Source organism: Capra hircus, unplaced genomic scaffold (assembly GCF_001704415.2).
Source record: "Capra hircus breed San Clemente unplaced genomic scaffold, ASM170441v1, whole genome shotgun sequence".
Lineage (NCBI taxonomy): Eukaryota > Metazoa > Chordata > Mammalia > Artiodactyla > Bovidae > Capra > Capra hircus.
The window spans coordinates 592-22,698 of record NW_017217884.1 but is presented as its reverse complement, the minus strand read 5'-3'; the positions used below and the strand labels follow the sequence as shown (position 1 = coordinate 22,698).

The 22,107-nt window shown below is 48.8% G+C and overlaps 1 protein-coding gene across 1 annotated transcript; it reads right to left on the bottom strand.

Moving 5' to 3' along the window:
- Positions 1 to 9,913: 9,913 nt before the first annotated feature.
- On the bottom strand, positions 9,914 to 20,876 carry LOC108635518 (liprin-alpha-1-like). The gene is made up of 5 exons (XM_018045629.1): positions 20,833 to 20,876; positions 18,796 to 18,919; positions 12,400 to 12,542; positions 11,379 to 11,551; positions 9,914 to 10,111 (listed from the first exon to the last, which is right to left on the bottom strand). Exons 1-5 carry the CDS (start codon positions 20,874 to 20,876, stop codon positions 10,050 to 10,052), a joined length of 546 nt encoding a protein of 181 aa, XP_017901118.1. The 3' UTR covers positions 9,914 to 10,049.
- Positions 20,877 to 22,107: the final 1,231 nt, after the last annotated feature.

The following is a 22,107-nucleotide window of genomic DNA, read 5'->3' as shown; positions in this document are numbered from 1 at the left end:
CTGCAAGGAGATCCAACCAGTCCATTCTAAAGGAGATCAGCCCTGGTGTTCTTTGGAAGGAATGATGCTAAAGCTGAAGCTCCAGTATTTTGGCCACCTCATGTGAAGAGTTGACTCATTGGAAAAGACTCTGATGCTGGGAGGATTGGGGGCAGGAGAAGAAGGGGACGCCCGAGGATGAGATGTCTGGATGGCATCACTGACTTGATGGACGTGAGTCTGAGTGAACTCCGGGAGATGGTGATGGACAGGGAGGCCTGGTGTGCTGCGATTCATGGGGTCACAAAGAGCCGGACACGACGGAGTAACTAATCTGAACTGAACTGAACTCAACGGGTCTAGAACAAGCTTGACTTTTGGTCAAAGCACCTCATGTTAGTTTCAACTATTATGAAAGGAAATGAAAGGGAATAAGATGCAGTGTTCTGGTGCTATACTCCGTTTTTTTAAGAGCAGGATGGTGATGCTGAGTCTTTGAGCACAGCAAAAAGGTTTATTTTTTAATTTGTTTTTCCTCCTCCTATTTATACACAGATGAAATTCTGAGAACTCTAGGTAAGGGGCCAAAGTTGAGGTTAATTGGTGTTAAATCCAGGAGAACTGGAGGAAGCCAGGAAGATGGAAGAAGAAGTGGATGGGGCTGCCATCAATAAAATCGGCACCCTTCTCCTGCATCACACCCCTCTGCAGTGTAACCCATGGCACTTTGTCTCCAGTCAGTCCCTCCCGCTAGCCCCACGAGGACAGGAGAGCGACTCAGCTTTGGCCCACTGAGCACAGGGGTGGTGGGCCCAGTTCATCTGCCCTGTGTTAAGAAATTGGGCCTGCAGCCCAGCACAGGGCACCAGACCCATCCATTCTGTGTGTTTAGGCAGAAGCGGCTGAGGATCACAGTCCAACAAATATCAAAGCTGCTTCTGATTCCAGACTCACTCCTGAGTGCATTTTCTTTTAAAGTCTAATCAGGCTCCCTCCTGATTGCACTTTGTCTCAGATTGCATAATAAACATGCTTTTGTTTTAAAAAATTGTTTTGCATTGTCCCTTCTGAACTGTGTTGATGATATCGTATCTGACATAGCGACAGAGTTTGGTTTTTGTTTTTATTTTCACTCAAGCAGGGTAGAAGACAGAAGAACGATCTGAGAAGTATCACTCTTTCGGAGGCCAGCGCTCAGGTGAAGGATATTGCAATATCCAGGGAGAGGATAATTCTAAAAGATGAACTTCAATAGGGTATTTTGAGCATATTTTCCATGGGATCTTAGTAGATGAAAAAGATCCAAATATGGAGAAGGGATGGCAACCCATTCCAGTATTCTTGCCTGGGAAATTCTTGCCTGGGACAGAGGAGCCTGGTGGCCTACAGTCCATGGCATCACAAAGAGACAGACACAACTTAGCAACTGAACAGCAACAATACACAACCAGGCAGATTGTGATTTGGGGAAACACTGCTTGATGGAAATGTAGAATAAAACGGAGAGTGAAGTGACCTAGCAAATACGGAGCATAGAGTTTTGGAAGAAATTAAAAGTGTATAGAATAATAGTTGCAAATATTCAAACAATAAAGTTTGTGGCTAAAGAAAAAAAAGAAAAAGATCCAGATAAAGAAAAGCAAGTATTTGTAAAAACGGATAAAGATCAAGCTTCTGAAATTCGGGTGACAATGATGCTCACTGAGAGCTGTAAGCTGTGTGGTCTTCATCACAGAAATCTTCTTGCTGTCACCAGGGTGTGTATAGAAGGAGAAAAGGCCTTGGGGATATTGGCTTACATGAACTGGGGGAATCTTAGATTGTTTTTACGGCAGCGCCAGTTAGCTAGAGGCCCATAATCCACAGCCAGGTGTCTCAACAAGCCTTGGTTCACATGACTGTTCAGATTGTCTGAGGAATGAGCTATCTGTCCAGCAGGGAAGTCATCCACCAAGATGTGGCTGTTAGGAACCGTGTCGCTGAGGACACACTTCAAGTTAAGATCGCAGACAATGCTGTCTGCAGAGATGTGGTCCCCATGGACTCTGTCATTGCCTGGGGGACAATGAGAACAGGCGGGTTTGGTGGACGGCCCTTGAAAGTCTGGTTAATAACGAGTTATCCAGTGCCAGTGACCTGTGCGCCTTCTTAGGGATGCTGTGGGAGCTAGCTTTTGACTCTGGGCCAAATGCCCTACGTGGACAGGGACCCCTTTGACATGGCTGCGTGCCCTAAAAGACGGTTACCACACTGTCCTGAGGAACTGTTTGCTGTGATGGCTTGTTGCTGGCCCTTCGATCTGGAAGAGAGATCCCAGTTTTAGCAGCTGGTCATGGATAGCCACCTCTGCCATGTCCTAAGGATTACAGATGGCTCACTAATTGCACCCCATGTTCAGCTATGTATCTTGAAAGAAAAAGATCAAAGAATTTGTGCACCTGCCTTAAAACCACCACAGGTAACTACTATTAATAATCTTGTTTTTCCCTCTAAACATTTTTAAACACCTTTTTTTAAAACATTTTTTCATTTCACTAGTTATTTTGCTACAATGTTACTTTTGATAACTCCCTAACATACTGTATGGGTCTAACACCAGTAACTTAACCAGAATCCCACTGGGAACATTTTAATTATTTTGAAGTTTTTGACATTTGAATAATACTACAAAAACATTTTGTCACATAAATGTCTATAGGTGTGTTAGTCACTCAGTTGTGTCCAACTTCTTTGCAACCCACGAACTGTAGCCTGCCAGGCTCCTCTGTCCAGGGGATTCTCCAGACAAGAACATTGGAATGGGTTGCCATTCCCTTCTCCAGGGGATCTTCCCAACCCAGGGGCTGAATCCAGGTCTCCTGCATTGCACGCAGATTCCTCCTCATCTGAGCCACCGAGGAAGCCCAAAGGTCTCTAAAATCCATGATTATTTAACAAGGCTAATAGGTAGACTAAAATGATCGTTCGTGTGGAAATGGTTTCAGCAACTCAGAGAATGGAGCAAAAACCAAGTGCTTAATAAGACATTGTCTGGACACTCTCCAGGGAGGAAGAGGTGGAAATCCTGGGAAGTGGTTTGCATCAGGAAGATTCCAGACTCCTGTGGGATGGTAGGATAATGGAGGACAGAAACAGCTGTCAAAGCCAGAGACCTTTTGCTGTGATTCAGCAGGGAAAGCCTGAGGTGTGCCCAAGAGGACAGAAAAGACAAAAGAATCCAGAGGAAGACAGTCAAGTGCTGAGACACGGTAAAACCCGAGTCTGAGGAGTCAAGAAAAAAAAAGGGCCAAGATGACTCAGGACCCAGGAAAGGGATGGGTGAAAAGTCACTTCACGGTTTTGTGGAATCTATTCCAAAAACTGAGTTTTGTATTTTCTATTTGTCCAACTCAAACTATTGGGGGATGTCAAAAAATCTTTAAAAGTTTATATGTATTTAATGAAATTCTATAGAGTGAATGTTTATCATCCAGGCAGAGAGACGGTGTGCACCCTGCTTATCTTTACTACTGGGGACAAACTTCTGGCCTTTAATCCTATTATTTTCAATTTACAAAATGGACATGACATTTTTCAGATTTGCTTAAAGTTTAAGTTCTTTGAGCAAAGATTGTGGCCAACTTTGCTTAAAGGCTGTTTGAAGGGTTAACAGGACTTTTCAGGTGGTGCTAGTGGGAAAGAACCCTCCCTGACAATGCAGGAGACCTAAGAGTTGCTGGTTCCATCTCTGGACCAAGAAGAGCCTCTGTAAGAGAGCATGGCAACCCACTCCAGTATTCTTGCCTGGCGAATCCCATGAACAAAGAAGCCTGGTGGGCTAAGGTCCATAGGTTGCCAAGAGTTAGACATGAATGAAGCGACTTAGCATGCAACAAGCACAAATAGTTGACACGCCTTAGAAGGGAGAGGTTGGCTACCACCCTGTAGGGGCTAGAGGTTGTCCCCTGCCGATCAGGGCCACGTACTCATATTCTAGGCTTCTTTCCTCCGAAAGAGACTTTGTTTCTATTCCAGAAGAAAATGCAGGATCTTTCCTACTGAGGAGGAGAGCAGGAGCAGATGCGTCAGCCATCTATTTAAGCTGGAGTTTCATAACCTGGAATGTATGCATAAACCCCATTGCACACACAGGTACACATGCCTCTACCCTCTCCCTCTGTGGGGAACCAGGGCTAAGTTTACTTGGCAATGAAACAGTCTGATGCTTGATCCAGAGATCTCATGATGGGCTGGTGTGTATACAGTTGACTAGCATGTATGTTTGTATGCATACATATACACTTGTATACTGGTATAAATACATGCTACCCAGGTATACGTGCACACTCATTAAGACTCATATAAATAACTGTGGTAAGGTAACTCGTTAACTCAGAAGTAGGATCTCAGACCTGTCAGAATTTCAGACAAAATACCGAGAAATGGATCAACAGAAGCAGTGGGATGTCTCAAGATCAGGGTAAAAGGATGCTGACTTCCCCCACCTCCTGTCGCTCACGTGATCTGATGAAACAAGCTGCCATGTTTTGTGCAAACCTGTGGAGAGGCCTGAGCTTCCCTGGTGGCACTGGGGGTAAAGAACCTGCTTGCCATTGCTAGAGACCCAAGAGATGCCAGTTCAATCCCTGAATTGGAAAGATCCCCTGGAGGAAGGCATGGCAATCCACTCCAGTATTCTTGCCTGGAGAATCCCATGGACAGAGGGAGCCTCGTACAGGGTTGCCAAGGGTCGGACACAGCTGAGGCGACTTAGCATATACATACACATGTATGGAGAGGACTGGGCTTCCCTGGTGGCTCAGCCGTGAAGAATCCGCCCGCTAATGCAGGAGACTTGGCTTTGACCCCTGGATTGGGAAGATCTCCTGGAGAAGGAAATAGCAGTCCACTCCAGTATTCTTGCCTGGAGAACTCCACGGACATAGGGGCCTGGTAGGCTACAGTCCATGGGGTTACAAAGAGTCTGACATGACTGAGTGACTAACAAACCATAAATGGAGAGGCCCTCATCACAATAAACAATAAACGAGTGGCCCACATCACAAGGACAAAGGACAGCCTCCTGCCAACTGCCCCCAAGAACTGAGTCCAGCCCCCGCCTCATGTGTACGCTTGGAAGCATGTCCTTTCCATTCAGGCCTGAAGGGACCACAGCCCCAGTCTGGTGAGACTCAGTATCAGAGAACCAAACTACACTGAACCATTAGAAATGGCGATGTAATAAAGGCTGTGACAAACCTAGATGCCGTATTAGAAACAGAGAGATCACTTTGCTGACAAAGATCCGTCTGGTCAGCGCTATAGCATTTCCAATAGTCAAGTACGGATGCGAAAGCAGGACCATAAAGAAGGCTGAGCAGCGAGGAACTGATGCTTTGTTTAACTGTGGTGCTGGAGAAGACTCATGAGAGTCCCTTGGGATAGCGAGGAGATCAAATCAGTCAATCTTGAAGCAAATCAACCCTGAGTATTCATTGGAAGGACTGATGCTGAAGCTGAAGCTCCAATACTTTGGCCACCTGATGGGAAGAGCCGACTCACTACTCTGATGCTGGGAAAGATTGAAGGCATGAAAAGAAGTGGTTGACACAATGAGATGGTTGGATGGCATCACCGACTCAGTGGACGTGAGTTAGAGCAGACTCTGAGAGAGGGTGAAGGACAGGGAGGTCTGGCATGCTGCCGTCCATGGGGTCACAAAGAGTCAGACACGTCTGAGTGAATGAACAGGAAGAATAAGGCTGTAGTTTTAAAACACCAAGTTTTAGGGTAATTTCCACTAATACATGCCCTTACCTATCCTGTAAAACATGGCCCGTCTCCCTCGCGTCCGTGCACACGGTCTCCCTCCCACAGCAGCAGTGCTGCTGGCCATGCCCTGCGTGCACGTTCTCGGAGGGAACAGGGCCCAGAGCATCAGGGGTCACAGGGCTGCCCTGCCCTGGGCCTCTCCATCCAGAGGCCAGTGTTTAACACAGAAGTGCCCTGGCATCTGGGGGTCAGCCACCGCTGAGGGGCCACCCTCCCTTGCAGGCTCTGGGCGGTCCTCTGGTGGGTCCAGCCCGGGAGCCCAGCCCTGCTCGAGCCACTCTGAGAGTAGGAGGCTGTCTGCTCTGTCCTGTTCACGTCTCAGCTAGAAAGCTGGATTGGGTTTTAAGTTTTTTTTACCAGAAGCTTTTAGCTATATGTCAGAATAAAGTCAGCCACAGAGTTCTCTCCTTGATCTGCTTGGTCCTTCACGTTTCTCTGAATTCTCAAAGCAGCTGAAGCCCACAATGGGGAGGGGCAGGGTGTCTGGAGAGGAGGGGCTCGGGCACCAGCTGCCATCCCAGGACTGACTCGTCTATGTGTTTGTTTCCAGTTTACCCGCACCACTTCTGTAGGTGATTATACAGCGTCCAGAATATGACAAAGGCTACATTTTGAACTTGATGCAATTTTTAATCTGTCAATACTTGTTATCTGGACCATAAGATGTTTTATTACAGAGTTTTTAATTAGTGAAAAATTCATGAATACCAGAGAAAAAAAAATGTTCCTTATATTTATGTAAACTTATGACTTCATTTATATACTTCCTTTTTCTTGTATATCCAGGCTATGAATATCCGTTCAGATCAGTTCATGTTCTGATACCTGATTTTAGTCTTTCAAATGGTTGTACTGTAATACTTGTCTGTATAAATCCTATGAACAAATATAGGGCTTTTGCAAAGATGCATTTATTGTCATTATTCTTGTTTAATTTTTAAATGTTAAGCCATGAGAGAAGGGGTTTTACTGCGATTGTAAAATCATCATGACACGGTGTGCATTATCCTTCCAGAATGTAACCAAGCTCTCCAACAATCACTCTGAAATGAGCGAACTTAATTTCAACCAATTGTTGTATTTTCAACGACTGACCTAAACTGTACTTTGTTTCTGGGAAGAAATGCTTTTTGTCTGCAGCGTGAAGCGATTTAAAAGCACTGGGTGTTAAATGTGAGCTTCTAATGAAATTTGAGCTGAAAGGATAACTAGAAGATGACTATGACAATCTCTCCTGTAACCTAGTCTCTGTGGACCCGGATCCCTCCTCTCCGGTGAGACTCTTCGAGGACCAATCGCGATGCCCTGCACCCGCTGCGGAGCCATCAAGCTGGACAGTGAGGGCGCCACATCCCCGACAGACAGACAGCACAGTGCAGCTCTGACAAAGGCCTTATTTTTCTGATGTAAATCATCTTTTGTACATCTGTTTGTAAACATGTTTAAAGAATGGACCGAGGCATACATGTTTAGATTTTGATGACATAGCCATTTTGGATACTATAAGTAGCAAATGTAACTTTTACCTTTTTCAGCAGCACATTAAAGCAGCCAGCAAGAGATGCGTTCAGATCATGGTGCCTTATTATGCAGCTGATCTCTCAGCAGCCACAGACGGCACGTCTCTTTACATGTGTGTTCTGCCTTTCCTTTTACAATTCATTGTTAACATTCTGATTTTCTATTAATCTTTTGTGAACTTCCTGAATATGTGACAAAGTATGCACAGTCTACTTTTGAACTATTTCTTATGACAGGATTATTTATTGCTTTCTTTCAATAAAGGACTGAAGCAAAATTTCCCACTGCCAATAAAGAGTGCCGAGGGTAAGCAGTATTCTCAATGAGAACAGACCAGAGCTGGTCATGGGAGCCCGTGTCATCACACGGACATTCTGTTAAGAGAAACGGGTGGATACAATGGAAGGCTAGAAGGCGGAAGTATAGGTGTCCCCAAAGGACAACCGACCTGGTATTCATGTCCTTGGCTCCGGAGACAAGGGACTCCATCACTTCAGCACCTGCAGGGACAGGGCCCCTCTGCTGCTGAGGCGTGGGCAGCAGGCCGAGGGTGGGAACAAAGTGCAGGTGTCGAGGCTCACCGTGGATCCCAGGGCGGGGTGGCCGAGGGCAACCCTGACGTGGACCCGAATGATGCACTAGGGAGTGTACATGTGCACACTTGTGTGTGGGAGCTTTTCATGTTATTTTAGTCAACAGTCTTTATTATTCATATATCCATAGAAACAAGAATGTAGCAGGGGGAGGTGGGAGGGAGATTCAAGAGGGAGGGGACACACGTACACCTATGGCTAATTCATGTTGCTGTACGGCAGAAAGCAAACCGATATTGCACAGCAATTATGCTTCAGAAAAAAAGAACATAGCAAGGTGGTCAGGAAAGTATGAAACAAAGATTTCTCAGAGAGATTTATAATCACAACTCTGTGTACATCTGGGAACAGGCTGCCCACCACCATCAGACCTTCCCACCAGCATCAGACGTTTAACCTCCAGCGTCAGGCCTTAGTCGAGCATCAAGACCTCCCCCAGCATCAGACCCTAGTCCAGCATCAGATGTTCCCGCCCCAGCATCAGGGCCTCCCCCAGCATAAGGCCCTCCTCCAGCATCAGGCCTTAGTGCAGCATCAGAACCTCCCCCAGCATCAGACCCTAGTCCAGCATCAGATGTTCCCGCCCCAGCATCAGGGCCTCCCCCAGCATAAGGCCCTCCTCCAGCATCAGACCCTAGTCCAGCATCAGGCCCTCGCCCAGCATCAGGCCCTCCCCCAGCATCAGGCCCTCATCCAGTATCAGACCCTCCCCCAGCATCAGGCCCTTCCTCCATCATCAGGCCGTAGTCCAGCATCAGACATTCCCCCAGCATCAGGCCCTACCCCCAGCATCAGGCCCTCCTCCCAGCATCAGGCCTTAGTCCAGCATCAGGGCCCCCAGCATCAGCCTCCCAGCATCAGCCCCCCCAGCTCAGCCCTACCCCAGCATCAGGCCCCTCCCTCCCAGCATCAGGCCTTAGTCCCAGCATCAGGGCCCTCCGCATCAGGTAGTCATCAGGCCCTCCATCAGCCTCCAGCATCAGGCCCTCACCCCAGCATCAGCCCTCCCCAGCCAGCATCCCTCCTCCCAGCATCAGCCAGTCACCTCACCTCCCCAGCATCAGACCCTGTCCAGCATCAGATCCCCCAGCATCAGGCCCTCCCCCTCCCCTCCAGCATCAGGCCTTAGTCCAGCATCAGGCCCCCTCCCCCCCAGCATCAGCCCTCCCCCCAGCATCAGGTCCTCATCCAGCATCAGGCCCTCCCCAGCATCAGGCCCTAGTCGTCAGCATCAGAGCATCCCTTCCTCCAGCATCAGGCCCTACCTCCAGCATCAGGCCTCCTCCAGCATCAGGCCTTAGTCCAGCATCAGGCCCTCCCTCAGCATCAGGCGTGGCAGCCCCACTTGTCTGACGCTCCTGAGCACACTTAGGCAGCCCCAGAGCCCCAGCTCTTGCAGGATGTGAATCTTTAGGAAGCACCTGCGGAGCAGCAGCAGCTGGGGTCTGTTTCAGGCCAAGGAGAGGCAAAGAAGAGGCACTTGTGCCAGAGGCAGCAGGTGGGTGTGGGCACGTTCCCCAGCTCTGCTGCCTCCCCGAGGGGGCTTTGCTCTCCTGCTCTTCTCACATGCTCACTCCAGGGCCCCAGGGCTGTGTCCTTCCAGATTCACGGTCTCCTTGATATCTCAAGCCCAAGTCCTGAGTTGCGTCCCAGTCCGGCGTGGCAGAGGGCTGGGAACACCCAAGTTCAAGGGCTGAAAGGATCCCAGGGGGACAGCCGGGCCCCAGCGGGTGGCAGAGCAAGGCGATGAGGGTGGCCGCCCACAGAGAGCCCCACAGCAGCACTGGAAGGAGAGCAGGGAATGCCTTAGCTCACCTGGGGACGCTGCCTGGCCTCAGCACTCAGATGTCACCCCCAGCAGCTCTGGGGACACAGGAAGCCGGTGAGTGACACCACGCCACTCGGGCCGTGTGGGTGGGCACTGCTGACCATGGCCTCGGTTTTCATTCCAGGTTCCAGACTGTCCCTCCAAGGGCTGGCGGGCTCCTCCTTCCGAGTGGCACAGATACTTTCTTTGTGGGTGAACACATCCCGGCTTGTTTCTGTCGGCACTGTTGTCGCTCTTCGTGTGTTTTCCTCTTTTCATCCTGTGCTTGCTGCTCTTCCAGTTTAACTTAGGAGCAGCCCCCTTATTTTCTGCATTTCCTAGTTGTCAGCGTTCCCTGGGGCTTTCCAGGTGGCGCTAGCGGTAAACATCCTGCCTGCCACTGCAAGAGATAACGAGAGATGTGGGGTCGATCCCTGGGTTGAGAAGATGCCCTTGAGAAGGGCATGGCAACCCACTCCAGTATTCTTGCCTGGAGAATCCCACGGACAGAGGAGCTCCTGGGCTATAGTCCCTGGGGTCACAAAGCAGTCAGACACTGACTGAAGCAGTTTAGCACACACTCAGGTTTTAGTTCAGTCACTCAGTTGTGTCCAACTCTTTGCCACTCCGTGGACTGCAGCACTCCAGGCTTTGCTGTAAGTCACTGTCTCCTGGAGTTTGCTCAAACTCATGTCCATCGAATCAGTGATGACCATAGAACCATCTCATTCCTGCGGCATCCACCAGAGAGGTGGCTGGGGCTCGGCAAAGTGCATGGTCCCACTGCGTGGATGTGAACCTGCTCTCACCACTGCCTCACCGCGTGACCGTCACTGTCTCCTCCCCTGCAAATCGGGAGGTGGCAGCACCTGCTTGGTAAGGGGCACACACAGCATCTGGTATACAATCAATGCACCATCCAGCTCAGTGTTGTATTTACTAACAAGAGGGATAGCATTGAATAATCTGCTCCTTTTTTCTCTCTTCCCCGTTCACTGTGCTCCAGACCACATCTGTTTGACTCACCCTGTAAATCCCACACCCAGCAAAAAGAAGACACTCAACAAATATCTGGCTGAAGAGGCAGGAACATACCCTGTCCTTAAGGAGATGAAGCCGAGAGAGACGGGGGCCTGATGAAAACACTGTGTGATGAGGAGACCCCAGGAGGACCTGCGTGGCTGTGGGCTGGGGTGGGGGGCATGGGCAGAACCCCTCATGAGCCCCTGGGGATGGGGAAAGTGGCAGGAAGGAGGGGATGCTGTTCCTTGTGGGGTGCCCACAGATTGTACCTCACTCCTCTCTGATGAGCACTTCAGGCCGTTTCCAAACACTTGTCACTGTTCTGGAGGAAACAGTCATTGCCCGGCTCCTACTCAACCATTTCGTAGAATACGTTTCTCATCGGAGTATAAGCATCTGCTTTACTCATTCCATGCTCCGTTCACCCACCCATCCAGCCAGCCATCTGTTCATCTACCTGTCCACCCATCCACTCATCAACTGATCTGATCATCTCAGGACCCTAGAGAAGACTGACGCCTCCTCCGCTCCTCCCAGGAAGGACACCCAGCGTGAGTGACAGGAGCCTCGTGGGGCACAGCGGGGGAGACACAGAAGGGACATACACTGCAGACCCTCCTCCCTCTGAACGGTGAAGCACCCACCTGGTCCTAACGCCTCCCTGCTGGTGTGTCCAGGCCGGCCCTTTTCCTTCTTGCCAAACCAACGACCGATGGAGGACTTGATGCCCTTCTTCTTTGGGGCTTTCTGCAGCGAGTCCTGGCTGCTGTTGCTGTTGCTGGGGTTGCCCCCGGGACCGTCCTGAGAGCCTGTCGCGCTTCGGGGAGAGAAAACGACCTTTAACTGGCACCCTTGTGCAAACACACACCCCTCCATAAGACCTACTGATAGAACCGGCCACCCAGCAACACCCACGCCTCAACCTCGCAGCAGACAGTGGAGTCTCCTTCACCAACCACACTCCACACGAGCAATGCAGGCTTCCAGCCACAAACAATGGCCCCAGGAAGCTGAGATTCTCTGACTGGAGCTCTGCCCCAAGGAGGTCTTCACTCCAGACGAGCTGGTGCAGAGGGCGCCCCGACCCTCCCCAGGGTCTCTGCTCGGCAGGTGACGACGCTCCCAGAGAAGGCGAGCTCCCCAGTTCTGGGCAGTTCCCCCCGCCTCCTGCAGGGTGACCGTCCTCGGCCGTGGCAGGAGAGCAATGGTCACTGTGCAGGGCTGCTGGGCAGGTGACCACATGTGCCCTCCATCGAGGGCTGCCTGGCTCACGACGGGAGCTCAGCAGGTGGGGGTCTGAATGAGGACAGTGTCAGTCACAGGAGGGGACAGACAGTCTCCTGAGAGGAGACCCCTGAGGAAAAGGGAGGGACCCTCAAGAGCAAAGCCGAGAGGCATCGGAGCCGTAACCATCAGGAACTCGCCCCAGGCCTGGCAGACCTCTAGCAAGAGCCGGAAGAGACCTCCCACAGGAGTCAACATGTAGAGACAGATGTTTTCTAAAATCACTGAGGTCACTGAGCTCTTCTACCCCAGCACCTGAAGTTCACCACTAAACACAGGCACCGAATCCAGTGGGATTCCTTTACAACCATCCTTGCAACTCTTTCAAGACAAGAGGCACAGGGCTCCTGAAACTGACAACGAGGTGAGCAGGCCCCTTACTTGCGGGCGTCCCTGATGTCCTCGTCGCTGGCTGTGCGCAGTGAGCCTGTGAGCCGGTCCAGCCGAAGGGACCGCAGCGAGGCGGAGGTCGAGGTTTCACATTTGATGGTGTCATCTTCTACCTCTTCCTGTATAGCTGGCAGCTGAGGGAGTGAGGTAAGTGTAAAATTGGCTAACAATAGACTGTGTCGAAAAAGGCTATCACACAGGCTTTACGTTATAACCAGAAACTTACTTGAAAATATATTCAGCTATGCTATCCACCAAGTACAAAAAATGCCTTGTTCTAGCTTAATGCCATCTTAAAGGACTGTTTGTTCAAGAGAAGCGGGGACGTGGAGCAGCGAGAGCACCCCACTGAGTGCAGAGACCCCGGACGGGAGCCTCCCTGCAGCTGGGCTCTGCACTCCCTGAAATCCAGTGACCAGATGGCCCTGCCAGGCAGGACAGCAGAGCCACGCCAGCACCGAGAACCCTGCATGGCATGAACTGCCCTGATGAAAGGACTGTGCTCATCGTCAGATGCTGCTTGCAGAAGCACCACTAGCAAGAGTAAGAAACCTCTCAGCAAAGCCGTCCAGACCTTTCTATTTGAAGGAGAAAAGGAAACAGCTTGTACCACCACCCAAGATCATTTGTAGTGATGATGCAGGTTACTGAACCCATGACAACAAGTGAAACACAGAAAAGGTACCTAAGCCCTCCATGCGAACACCATGTGTCTGGCTTGTATTTCTCAGTAACATACAGACCGGGGGCTACACACTGAAGTGCTTACACCCAGTTGGAGTGTCATTTGCTCCCTGGGGTTTACATAAAGCTCTCCTAGGTCTTCACTAAGAAATAATCTTGTATCAACCTAGAGGGGTGGGCTGGGGAGGGAGATGGGAGGGAGGTTCGAAAGGGAAGGGATGTATGTGTACCTATGGATGGTTCATGTTGAGGTTTGACAGAAAAGAAGGAAGTTCTGTAAAGCAATTATCCTTCCATTAAAAAATAAACTAATTTAAAAAAAGAAAAAGATGCTCTCGCCTGGACTCCCAGCTCTTCCGCTAGTCCTGGGTCTGAAGATAGGAAAGACACTGGTGGCAACAGTGTGGGGAACAGATGAACCCCTCGGGGTCCAGACAGGTCTCACTTACACATTTGGGTGTGTGGTTAAGCAGGGGAGGTTTGAGGAAACATGCATGGCAAGTATTTGTATAAACAATGAGTGTGTTGTTTTAACCAACTAACCAGTCCTTTTTTAAATGGGATTCTGTAAAGAACACTGGTCCCCTGCAGCCCCACAGGAGCTTGGTGACAACAAAGTGACTTAGTGCAAAATACAGCTGAACTCATTCAACAGCAGCTGGATAAACTGGGCACCCTCCCCTGACCTCTACCAAGAAACCTCAGACAACAGAAGGCTACAAAGGCTAGAAATTATCCACATGGAACTGAACGGGGATCAATCTCAAATTCAAGTGAAAATAAGCACTTATAAAAATCAGAAAACAACAAAGAACAGAGCAGGGAAGTGACACACCTGGGTTGACTATGGACTCAGTGGAGACAAACAGCTGCCTTAGAGTCAGGGACCACGGCCAGCCCCTTTCGCCGGGCCTCCTCCTAAGGAAGGCTCTGGGTCCGCAGCCTGGCCGCCCTCCCCCAGGGTGGGAGCCGCCCCACTGGTGCCCACATGACTAGGATGGGCAGTGCCGTGTCCTCACTTACCAGGAGGGCAAAGCAGGCCACAGAGTGGGCGAGCGGCACACCCAGGTCACCAACCCCAGGGTGATGGCAGCTGCTCTGCTGTGCCCAGCAGAAGGGCTCCCAGGCACTGAGCTGCCTGAACTGGAGCATCGGCTGCCCGAGTCCTGCAGGAAGGCCCCAGGAGTGCTCCATCAGCGGGCTGGGAGTAGGGAGAGGGACAAGGAAGGCCAGCCCTCGGGGCACTGGACTCCAACAACAGGGGCTCAACCAAGTGACCAAACGGGAGAGGCAGGGAGCTCCCTCCTGATGCTCCCTCCATCAGGGATGCCCGTGATGGACACAAGAACCTCTGGAGCAAAACGGGCTGGACTGGCACCACAGGAAGTGTCCAGGCTCTGATCAGACCAGTCCGAACCACACTGCTGGGTGTGGGAGCCTGGGCACGGTGCTCGGCCTCTCTAAGCCTCAGTGTCCCTGTCTGCTGAATGGGGATAACAGCAGCCTGGACCTCACCTGGCGCCTGCGGGATTAGATGACAGACTCGGAAAGCACTCGACACGGTGCCTGGCGCACAGAGTCTCCTGCACACTGCTACCCACTGTCATTAAATTGGCTTCTCCCAAATCTAACTTCTATGGCTCTGATTCAGTCATTTGTTTAAAAAAAAACTCTAAGTGGAAATTCCACTGGTGTCCCGACGTTGGACTTGGCACTTTCACTGCCAGGACACTGGTCTGATCCCTGGTTGGGGAATTAAGATCCCATAAGCTGTGCAGCATGGCCAAAAAATGAGTAAAGAAAAATTTTAAAATAGTAAATAATACTGTGTCTATTATAAATAAGCATGAGATGATTAGAAGGCAAACAAGTGGGAGATGGGAAAACTGTTACAATTGTCCCAACAAATGACCTATTTCCAACAGAACCATCAGCATACTTTAAGTGGTGGGTGAGTTTCATTACTTCCATTAAAATGTCAATTATACACCAGTACATAACCACACAGTGTTTATTCATGTAAAATGATAAGGACTCTCTAATACTTCACAGAGAAACAGAGGCATGCTAAATTACTAAATAGTTTACCTTTTGACAATGCTTCCTTAAATCACCAGGCTGATAGATGCATGCAAAGAAATGAAGAGAAACCAGATTTCTTGCGACTTTGAAGCTAAAAATTCAAGAATCAGTATAGACAAACACAGTATAGCAAAAATGATGGCAAACATATAAGTGAGATGAACATTTAGAGAACATGTAACTGGAAACAGAACATTTCTTTGGACCACAGAAATTAAATAAGCTATTCAAGATTTACAAGAGAAACACTATAAATTATTACTCAGGAAGATACAATTCTATTACAACATCATGACCTATTAAAGCACAGCATTCTGTACAATAAAGGCCCTTAACAGTTGTCTATTCTCAGCCAAACTTCTCTATAAGTTAGTTTCTCTTCATAAAAAACATGTTATACTTTAAAATAGTAATTTAACCTGATGAGGAAGTTACCATAATACCTATTTGAACACTGAACAAATCGAACCATCTATTGGACATTAACATAAAATGCTTACCTAGAATTTGATTTAAAAGTTCTCAAAATAAATGTATTAAAGCAGGTTCCCTGTGAAAATATGTAAGAAAGAAAGCTAGCATAATAGCAGGTTGAAGTCTTTACATTTTATTAACCATAGAAGATGCTTTTTAAAGAGTCTAGTAGAGACATTAACTGTGCAAAAGCTGATGAGATTTATAGTCTTAAAAACAAGTACCAACACCTTATCTTTGACAAAGGAGGCAAGAATATACAATGGAGTAAAAATAGTCTCTTTAACAAGTGGTGCTGGGAAAACTGGTCAACCACTTGTAAAAGAATGAAACTAGACCAGTTTCTAATACCGCACACAAAAATAAACTCAAAATGGATTAAAGATCTAAATGTAAGACCAGAAACTATAAAACTCCTAGAGGAGAATATAGGCAAAACACTCTCCAACATAAATCACAGCAGGATCCTCTATGATCCACCTCCCAGAATCCTGGAAATAAAAGCAAAAATAAACAAATGGGATCTAATTAAAATTAAAAGCTGCTGCACAACAAAGGAAAATATAAACAAAGTGAAAAGACAGCCTTCTGAATGGGAGAAAATAATAGCAAATGAAGCAACTGACAAACAACTAATCTCAAAAATATACAAGCAACTTATACAGCTCAATTCCAGAAAAATAAACGACCCAATCAAAAAATGGGCCAAAGAACTAAATAGACATTTCTCCAAAGAAGACATACGGATGGCTAATAAACACATGAAAAGATGCTCAACATCACTCATTATTAGAGAAATGTAAATCAAAACCACAATGAGGTACCACTTCACACCAGTCAGAATGTCTGCGATCCAAAAATCTGCAAGCAATAAATGCTGGAGAGGGTGTGGAGAAAAGGGAACCCTCCTACACTGTTGGTGGGAATGCAAACTAGTACAGCCACTTTGGAGAACAGTGTGGAGATTCCTTAAAAAATTGCAAATAGAACTACCTTATGACCCAGCAATCCCACTGCTGGGCATACACACCGAGGAAACCAGAATTGAAAGAGACACATGTACCCCAATGTTCATGGCAGCACTGTTTATAATAGCCAGGACATGGAAACAACCTAGATGTGCATCAGCAGATGAATGGATAAGAAAGCTGTGGTACATATACACAATGGAGTATTACTCAGCCGTTAAAAAGAATACATTTGAATCAGTTCTGATGAGATGGATGAAACTGGAGCCGATTATACAGAGTGAAGTAAGCCAGAAAGAAAACACCAATACAGTATACTAACACATATATATGGAATTTAGAAAGATGGCAATGACGACCCTGTATGCAAGACAGGAAAAAAGACACAGATGTGTATAATGGACTTTTGGACTCAGAGGGAGAGGGAGAGGGTGGGATGATTTGGGAGAATGGCATTGTAACATGTATACTAACATGTAAGGATCGAATCGCCAGTCTATGTCCAACGCAGGATACAGCATGCTTGCGGCTGGTGCACGGTGATGACCCAGAGAGATATTATGGGGAGGGAGGTGGGAGGGGGATTCATGTTTGGGAACACATGTACACCCGTGGTGGATTCATGTCAATGTATGGCAAAACCAATAGAGTATTGTAAAGTAAAATAAAGTAAAAATAAAAAAGAAAATAAATAAAAAATAAAAAGCAAATAAAATGAAAAAAATTTTTTTAATTAAAAAAATAAAAATAAAAACACAACCACAATTAAAAAAAAAAGCAAGCACCAACACAGAAAGGATATTGTGTCAAAAGTCCATTAATACTACACTTAAGAAGATCATTTCTTTAGGTAAGGATAATCTCATTTATGAATGACACATGATATGCGGTTTAGGATCCATCTACATTATGCTTGTAACTGCATAGTGATATGCTAATTCAAACTTACTGCTATGGGGGAAAAACACCATTTGATGAGACATGAAGACAAAGCACAAACCCGACTAAGGGAACACCTGCTGTGGACCACAGCACTGCTATGACCAGAGCAGGTGGGAGGACGGGGAAGGGGAGATGGATGGGTCAGCTGCAGCCTCGGGGCGAGGCGGGGCAGTGGTGGGAAGCTGGGGTCTGGATTGACAACCACTGAGCAGACCACAGGATGAGCCAGGAAATCAAAACCAATGATGAAAGCAGACACACCGTCAGAGAACGCCAACAGCAGGACAAAATAGACAGAACTGTTCTTTTACAAATACTCGGAAAGAAATCAACCGTGGAAACTACAGAGAAATCGTCACAGAATTTTAAATATCAACTAATTAGCCAACGATGCAAATTATAAAAAGTGTCTCCAAAGACCACAAAATGGACTAGTTACCACTTCACATGCCTGCTAAATGATTCACAGTTAATTTAATTATATGCCGACTAACAATGCAGCTAACATGAAAGCGGGTGGGAACCAAAAAAAAGTGAAAATACAAGCGCAGTTACAAAGCAGAGTGTTGTAAACATGAGTTCATGGGGAAAACAGCAATGCACTCGCAAAACCTAAGCTAAACATGGAGGAAAGCTGGAACATGCGCTTCAGAGCCGCTCACTCTCTCACCAAAAGCCCTAGGTCGTCATCCCGTTTTCAGACTCGGAAGAGTGAGGAAGCCAGACTTCTTCACTAGGGCCCTGGGGCACCAGGCTTTTAACCTGGTTTCACACGCAGAGCTGGCCTGAGCGCGCGGCCAGGCCCATCAGCGAGCAGACCAGCTTGAGATTCCTAAGCCAGGGGTCCAAATATCAAGACTCATTTGTCGCTGTGTGATTATGGAATGATTTCGCTCAGTCACGTGTCCGACTCTTTGCGGCCCCATGGACAGTGGCCTACCAGGCTTCACGGTCCATGGGATTTTCCAGGCAAGAATACTGGAGTGGGCTGCCATTTCCTTCTCCAGGGGATCTTCCCAACCCAGGGATCGAACCCGGGTCTCCTGCATTGCACACAGACGCTTTACCGTCTGAGGCACTAGGGAAGCCCGATTCAAGACTAGGCAGTTTTAAAAATCTTAGACCTCTGAGCGTAGCAAATGTGCCTGATTTTCTTCTGGGTAAAAAGAGAAAAAACAAACAAAAGAAAACCAGTGTGCTCGGGGAGGGACGTGGCAGGGAGGAGGCAGACACATACCAGAGTCATGAAGCCCAGCTTGTCTTCTCGCTCAGGGCTGGGCTGCCTCCTTTCGGGCATGGAGCGCCCTCTGCTGGGCGGGAAGGAGCCGGCATGCGAGGAGGCGGGATCCAGGTTGAGGGAGCTCGGAGGAGTTAAAGCGCCGAAGGTTGCTGAAGCTCCCACTGCCCACCCTGCTCTCAATCCCCTCCGCCCGCTGATCCGTGTTCTCCTTGTCTTTTTGGATCAAACCTAAAGCAGAATAAAATCATCACCTGCCTTTGTCAGCAGAGGAACATGTCTGGACAGCAAATGTGGGCTTGCATTCTGTGTCACGATTAGCAAATTCCAGGAAGAGTTGCTCAATTAACATCTCAGCAAAAAGGTTCAGCTTTCCCTCTTTGGAATATTCTCAAACTTAGAATCACTTATCATTGAGTCTTACAAAGTGGCCCCTCATCATTCACGTTTGATTTGACTTATTTACTCTAACACTCTGATGGGGCCTGGGTGGTGACTCTCCCTGTGAGGAGATGCCTGAAGCTGACCACCTTTACCTTCCCTGCTCTCAGGGCAGGGATGCACGTCAGTGCCTCAGAGCTTTTCCGCTGGGAATCCGGAACTCCGTATAACCAAAACAGCCATTCACGAGCAAGCTGGAGTTTCTAAACACAAGCCTCCAGACCAGATGAAGTGCTGAGTTGCACGTTTCATTTTGTTTTAAGCTTGTGTATGTGCAAACGCATCACTTGATGAAGTTCTCCACCAGCTTTGTGTGAGTTTCTGGATTCAGGTCAATGTGCTGCATTGACCTAGAAGTCACAGTTACTGCTCTTCTCCCCTAATGTGTCATGGATGATTTTACATACAGATTAAATGCATGATTATGCAAGTAAACTGATTTTCAAATTAAAATAGAAGATCCTTACAGGTAGTAAACTCTCCAGTTTCACTTCTACTTATACATCTTGAAAGTTTTTCACTGTTGACAAGTTGATGGACAGAATTTACCATTTACATCAAGTCAACTTGTTGCATAAGGAAAAATCATTTTTACCTGACAACTTGCTGTAAAAATAAAAATATTAACACATAACTGTTCCAAATTTCCTACGGGGATGAGGAAAGACAATCTTTCTGAGCTTGTCTGTGCTCAAACACGGCCCACAAAGCAGTCTGTCTCAGCGTCAAAAGTACAGGCGGCACCATCTGCGTTTGCTGGTTGTGCCATTCACCCCTGCCTTTTCCCCGAGCCCCCCGCACTCGAACAGCAGGAACGGGCACCTCGCCATGGGGTGACGGGAATGAGAACAATCTGAGCAGCAGCTCTAGCCAGGTCCTGTGCAGGGTCACCGGCCTGCAGCCACTCTGAACGTGGATTGGGGACAGGAGGCACAGCTGTGCAGGGTGTGGCACCAGGCAGGCCTCGGGGCCCCAGCCACCCGGCTGCACCCAGACCCAGGGCCCCCTGCTCACCACGAGGCGGGCCTTTGGGTTCTATCCTGTTTTGTAAACTGTTCTAACTGCCAAGACTGGGTCTAAAGAAAACATTTTAAATATACTGATGAGATGAGAAAAACTCAAACACATGTCCTTGGATCACTGTCTTACAACAAGCCAATCTTCACAATGTATTAAGTTAAAAAGGAAAATGCAGATCTGAGTGGGAATTTGCCAAGCCCAGAACCCCAGCTTTTCTGTTCCAGGTGGCTTTTCACCAGAACGTAGAAGGCTCCGAGGGACACACGAGGGTGAACCCTCAGTGCTGGAGGGTGCACAGGCCACAGGGGACACTGCCTCGGCACCTCACCCACCTTGGGGCCCAGAGCTGAGGGGGGACACCCCACAACGCCCCCCCACAGAGTGCTGACACCACACTGTGGACAGAATGCCCTGGCTGACTGAGCTCTATAATCAAGGGCAATCTCAGAACTGAAAATTCTTCGAAGCAGACCTGAAAGTCAGCTTTCTTACTACGGAACACTCAGACTTCTCTAAGCAGAAGACAGCTCCTCAGAGAAGCCGAGTCTCCGGGGAGCTGGGCTCAGGCGCACCCACCAGATCTCTTCGTTGATCTTGTCCAGCTGCTCCTGAATCCTCATGGCCAGAGTCTCAGAATCGCCATGCCCGATGGGCGACGGCAGAGCGGGCCGCACTAAAGAGGGTGACCCCGTCGCCCTCGCCGTCTGACACGCCCTTGTCACTCTTGAACAGCTGGCCCACATTGGCCAGCATGCTGGCTTGCTGCTCACGCTCCCTGGTCCTGATCTTTCAGGGGCTGCACCTGGGCACGAGAGGACCACGTCTCGTCAGCAACATTCTGGGCACCTCAAGTCTATCAGGAACTGAACACAATTTTACATGGAAGCCCTGACTTTGGACAAATGGGCCATGCTTATGAGACACTGCCATCTCTTAAGCGAGCAGTACTGAAGAAACGGGCAGGAGGAGAATCCAGTTCCTAGATGGCCTGGTGACATTCAGGTCTCAGCGTGGATGGAAGGCAATCCTATGAGGTTATTCACAAGGGTGGGCTGATGGAGTCAGAGACAAAAACCGAAAATTACAAAAATATATCCTTGCTTCCATCAGCCAGGCTGAAGGAAAATTAGAAAAAAAAACCCTTCAGCTCCGCAGCCACTGGGTCCACCCCACCAGGTCATCACTGGTACTAGTTCGCCAAGGAGTGCCGTCCTCGCGGGTTTCCCAGCCCTCCGTTTTCCAGGCTGGTCTGAACACGCACCAGACAGGAGTGAGCAGGGGCAGCCAGGGGATGGGAGGGCCAGCCTCCCATGGCTCTCCTCTCAGGGCACAGGCCCTCGGGCTGTTCTGGGGATGGCCCCTCACACCGCAAGGGCGCCTCTGTCATCTGAGACGCATGCAAGAGTGCCTGCTGGGCCCCGTGCCGCCCTCCCGCTCTCACACCTCACACCCTTCTCTCCGCAAATCTCCCCCCTGCCCCACTCTCACCCAGGTCCTGCCTTGTTTTCCCAGACATGACCTCAAAGCAACGGAGGGGCAGCCTCGAGCTGCTGGCTTGCCCGGCTCCCTGTCCCCCGAGGCCAGTACCTTCGCTTTCTGTCTTCGTCATGACCCCTCCCCAGGGCTGCGACACCCCTTTTCCTGGCTCCAGGACCACCTGCCATCCTTCCTGCTCCGCTCCGGCGAACTAGCTGCCTATGGGTTCACCCCCATCCGCCCGATCAGCACATCCTCTCCATTCTCTCGCCTTAAAATCGCACATTTTGAACTTTTTCATTCTGAGAAATTGTACTCTAAGTGTTCCATAGCAAATAGAAACACTCAGAACAATACTAACCCTTCTAAACCATA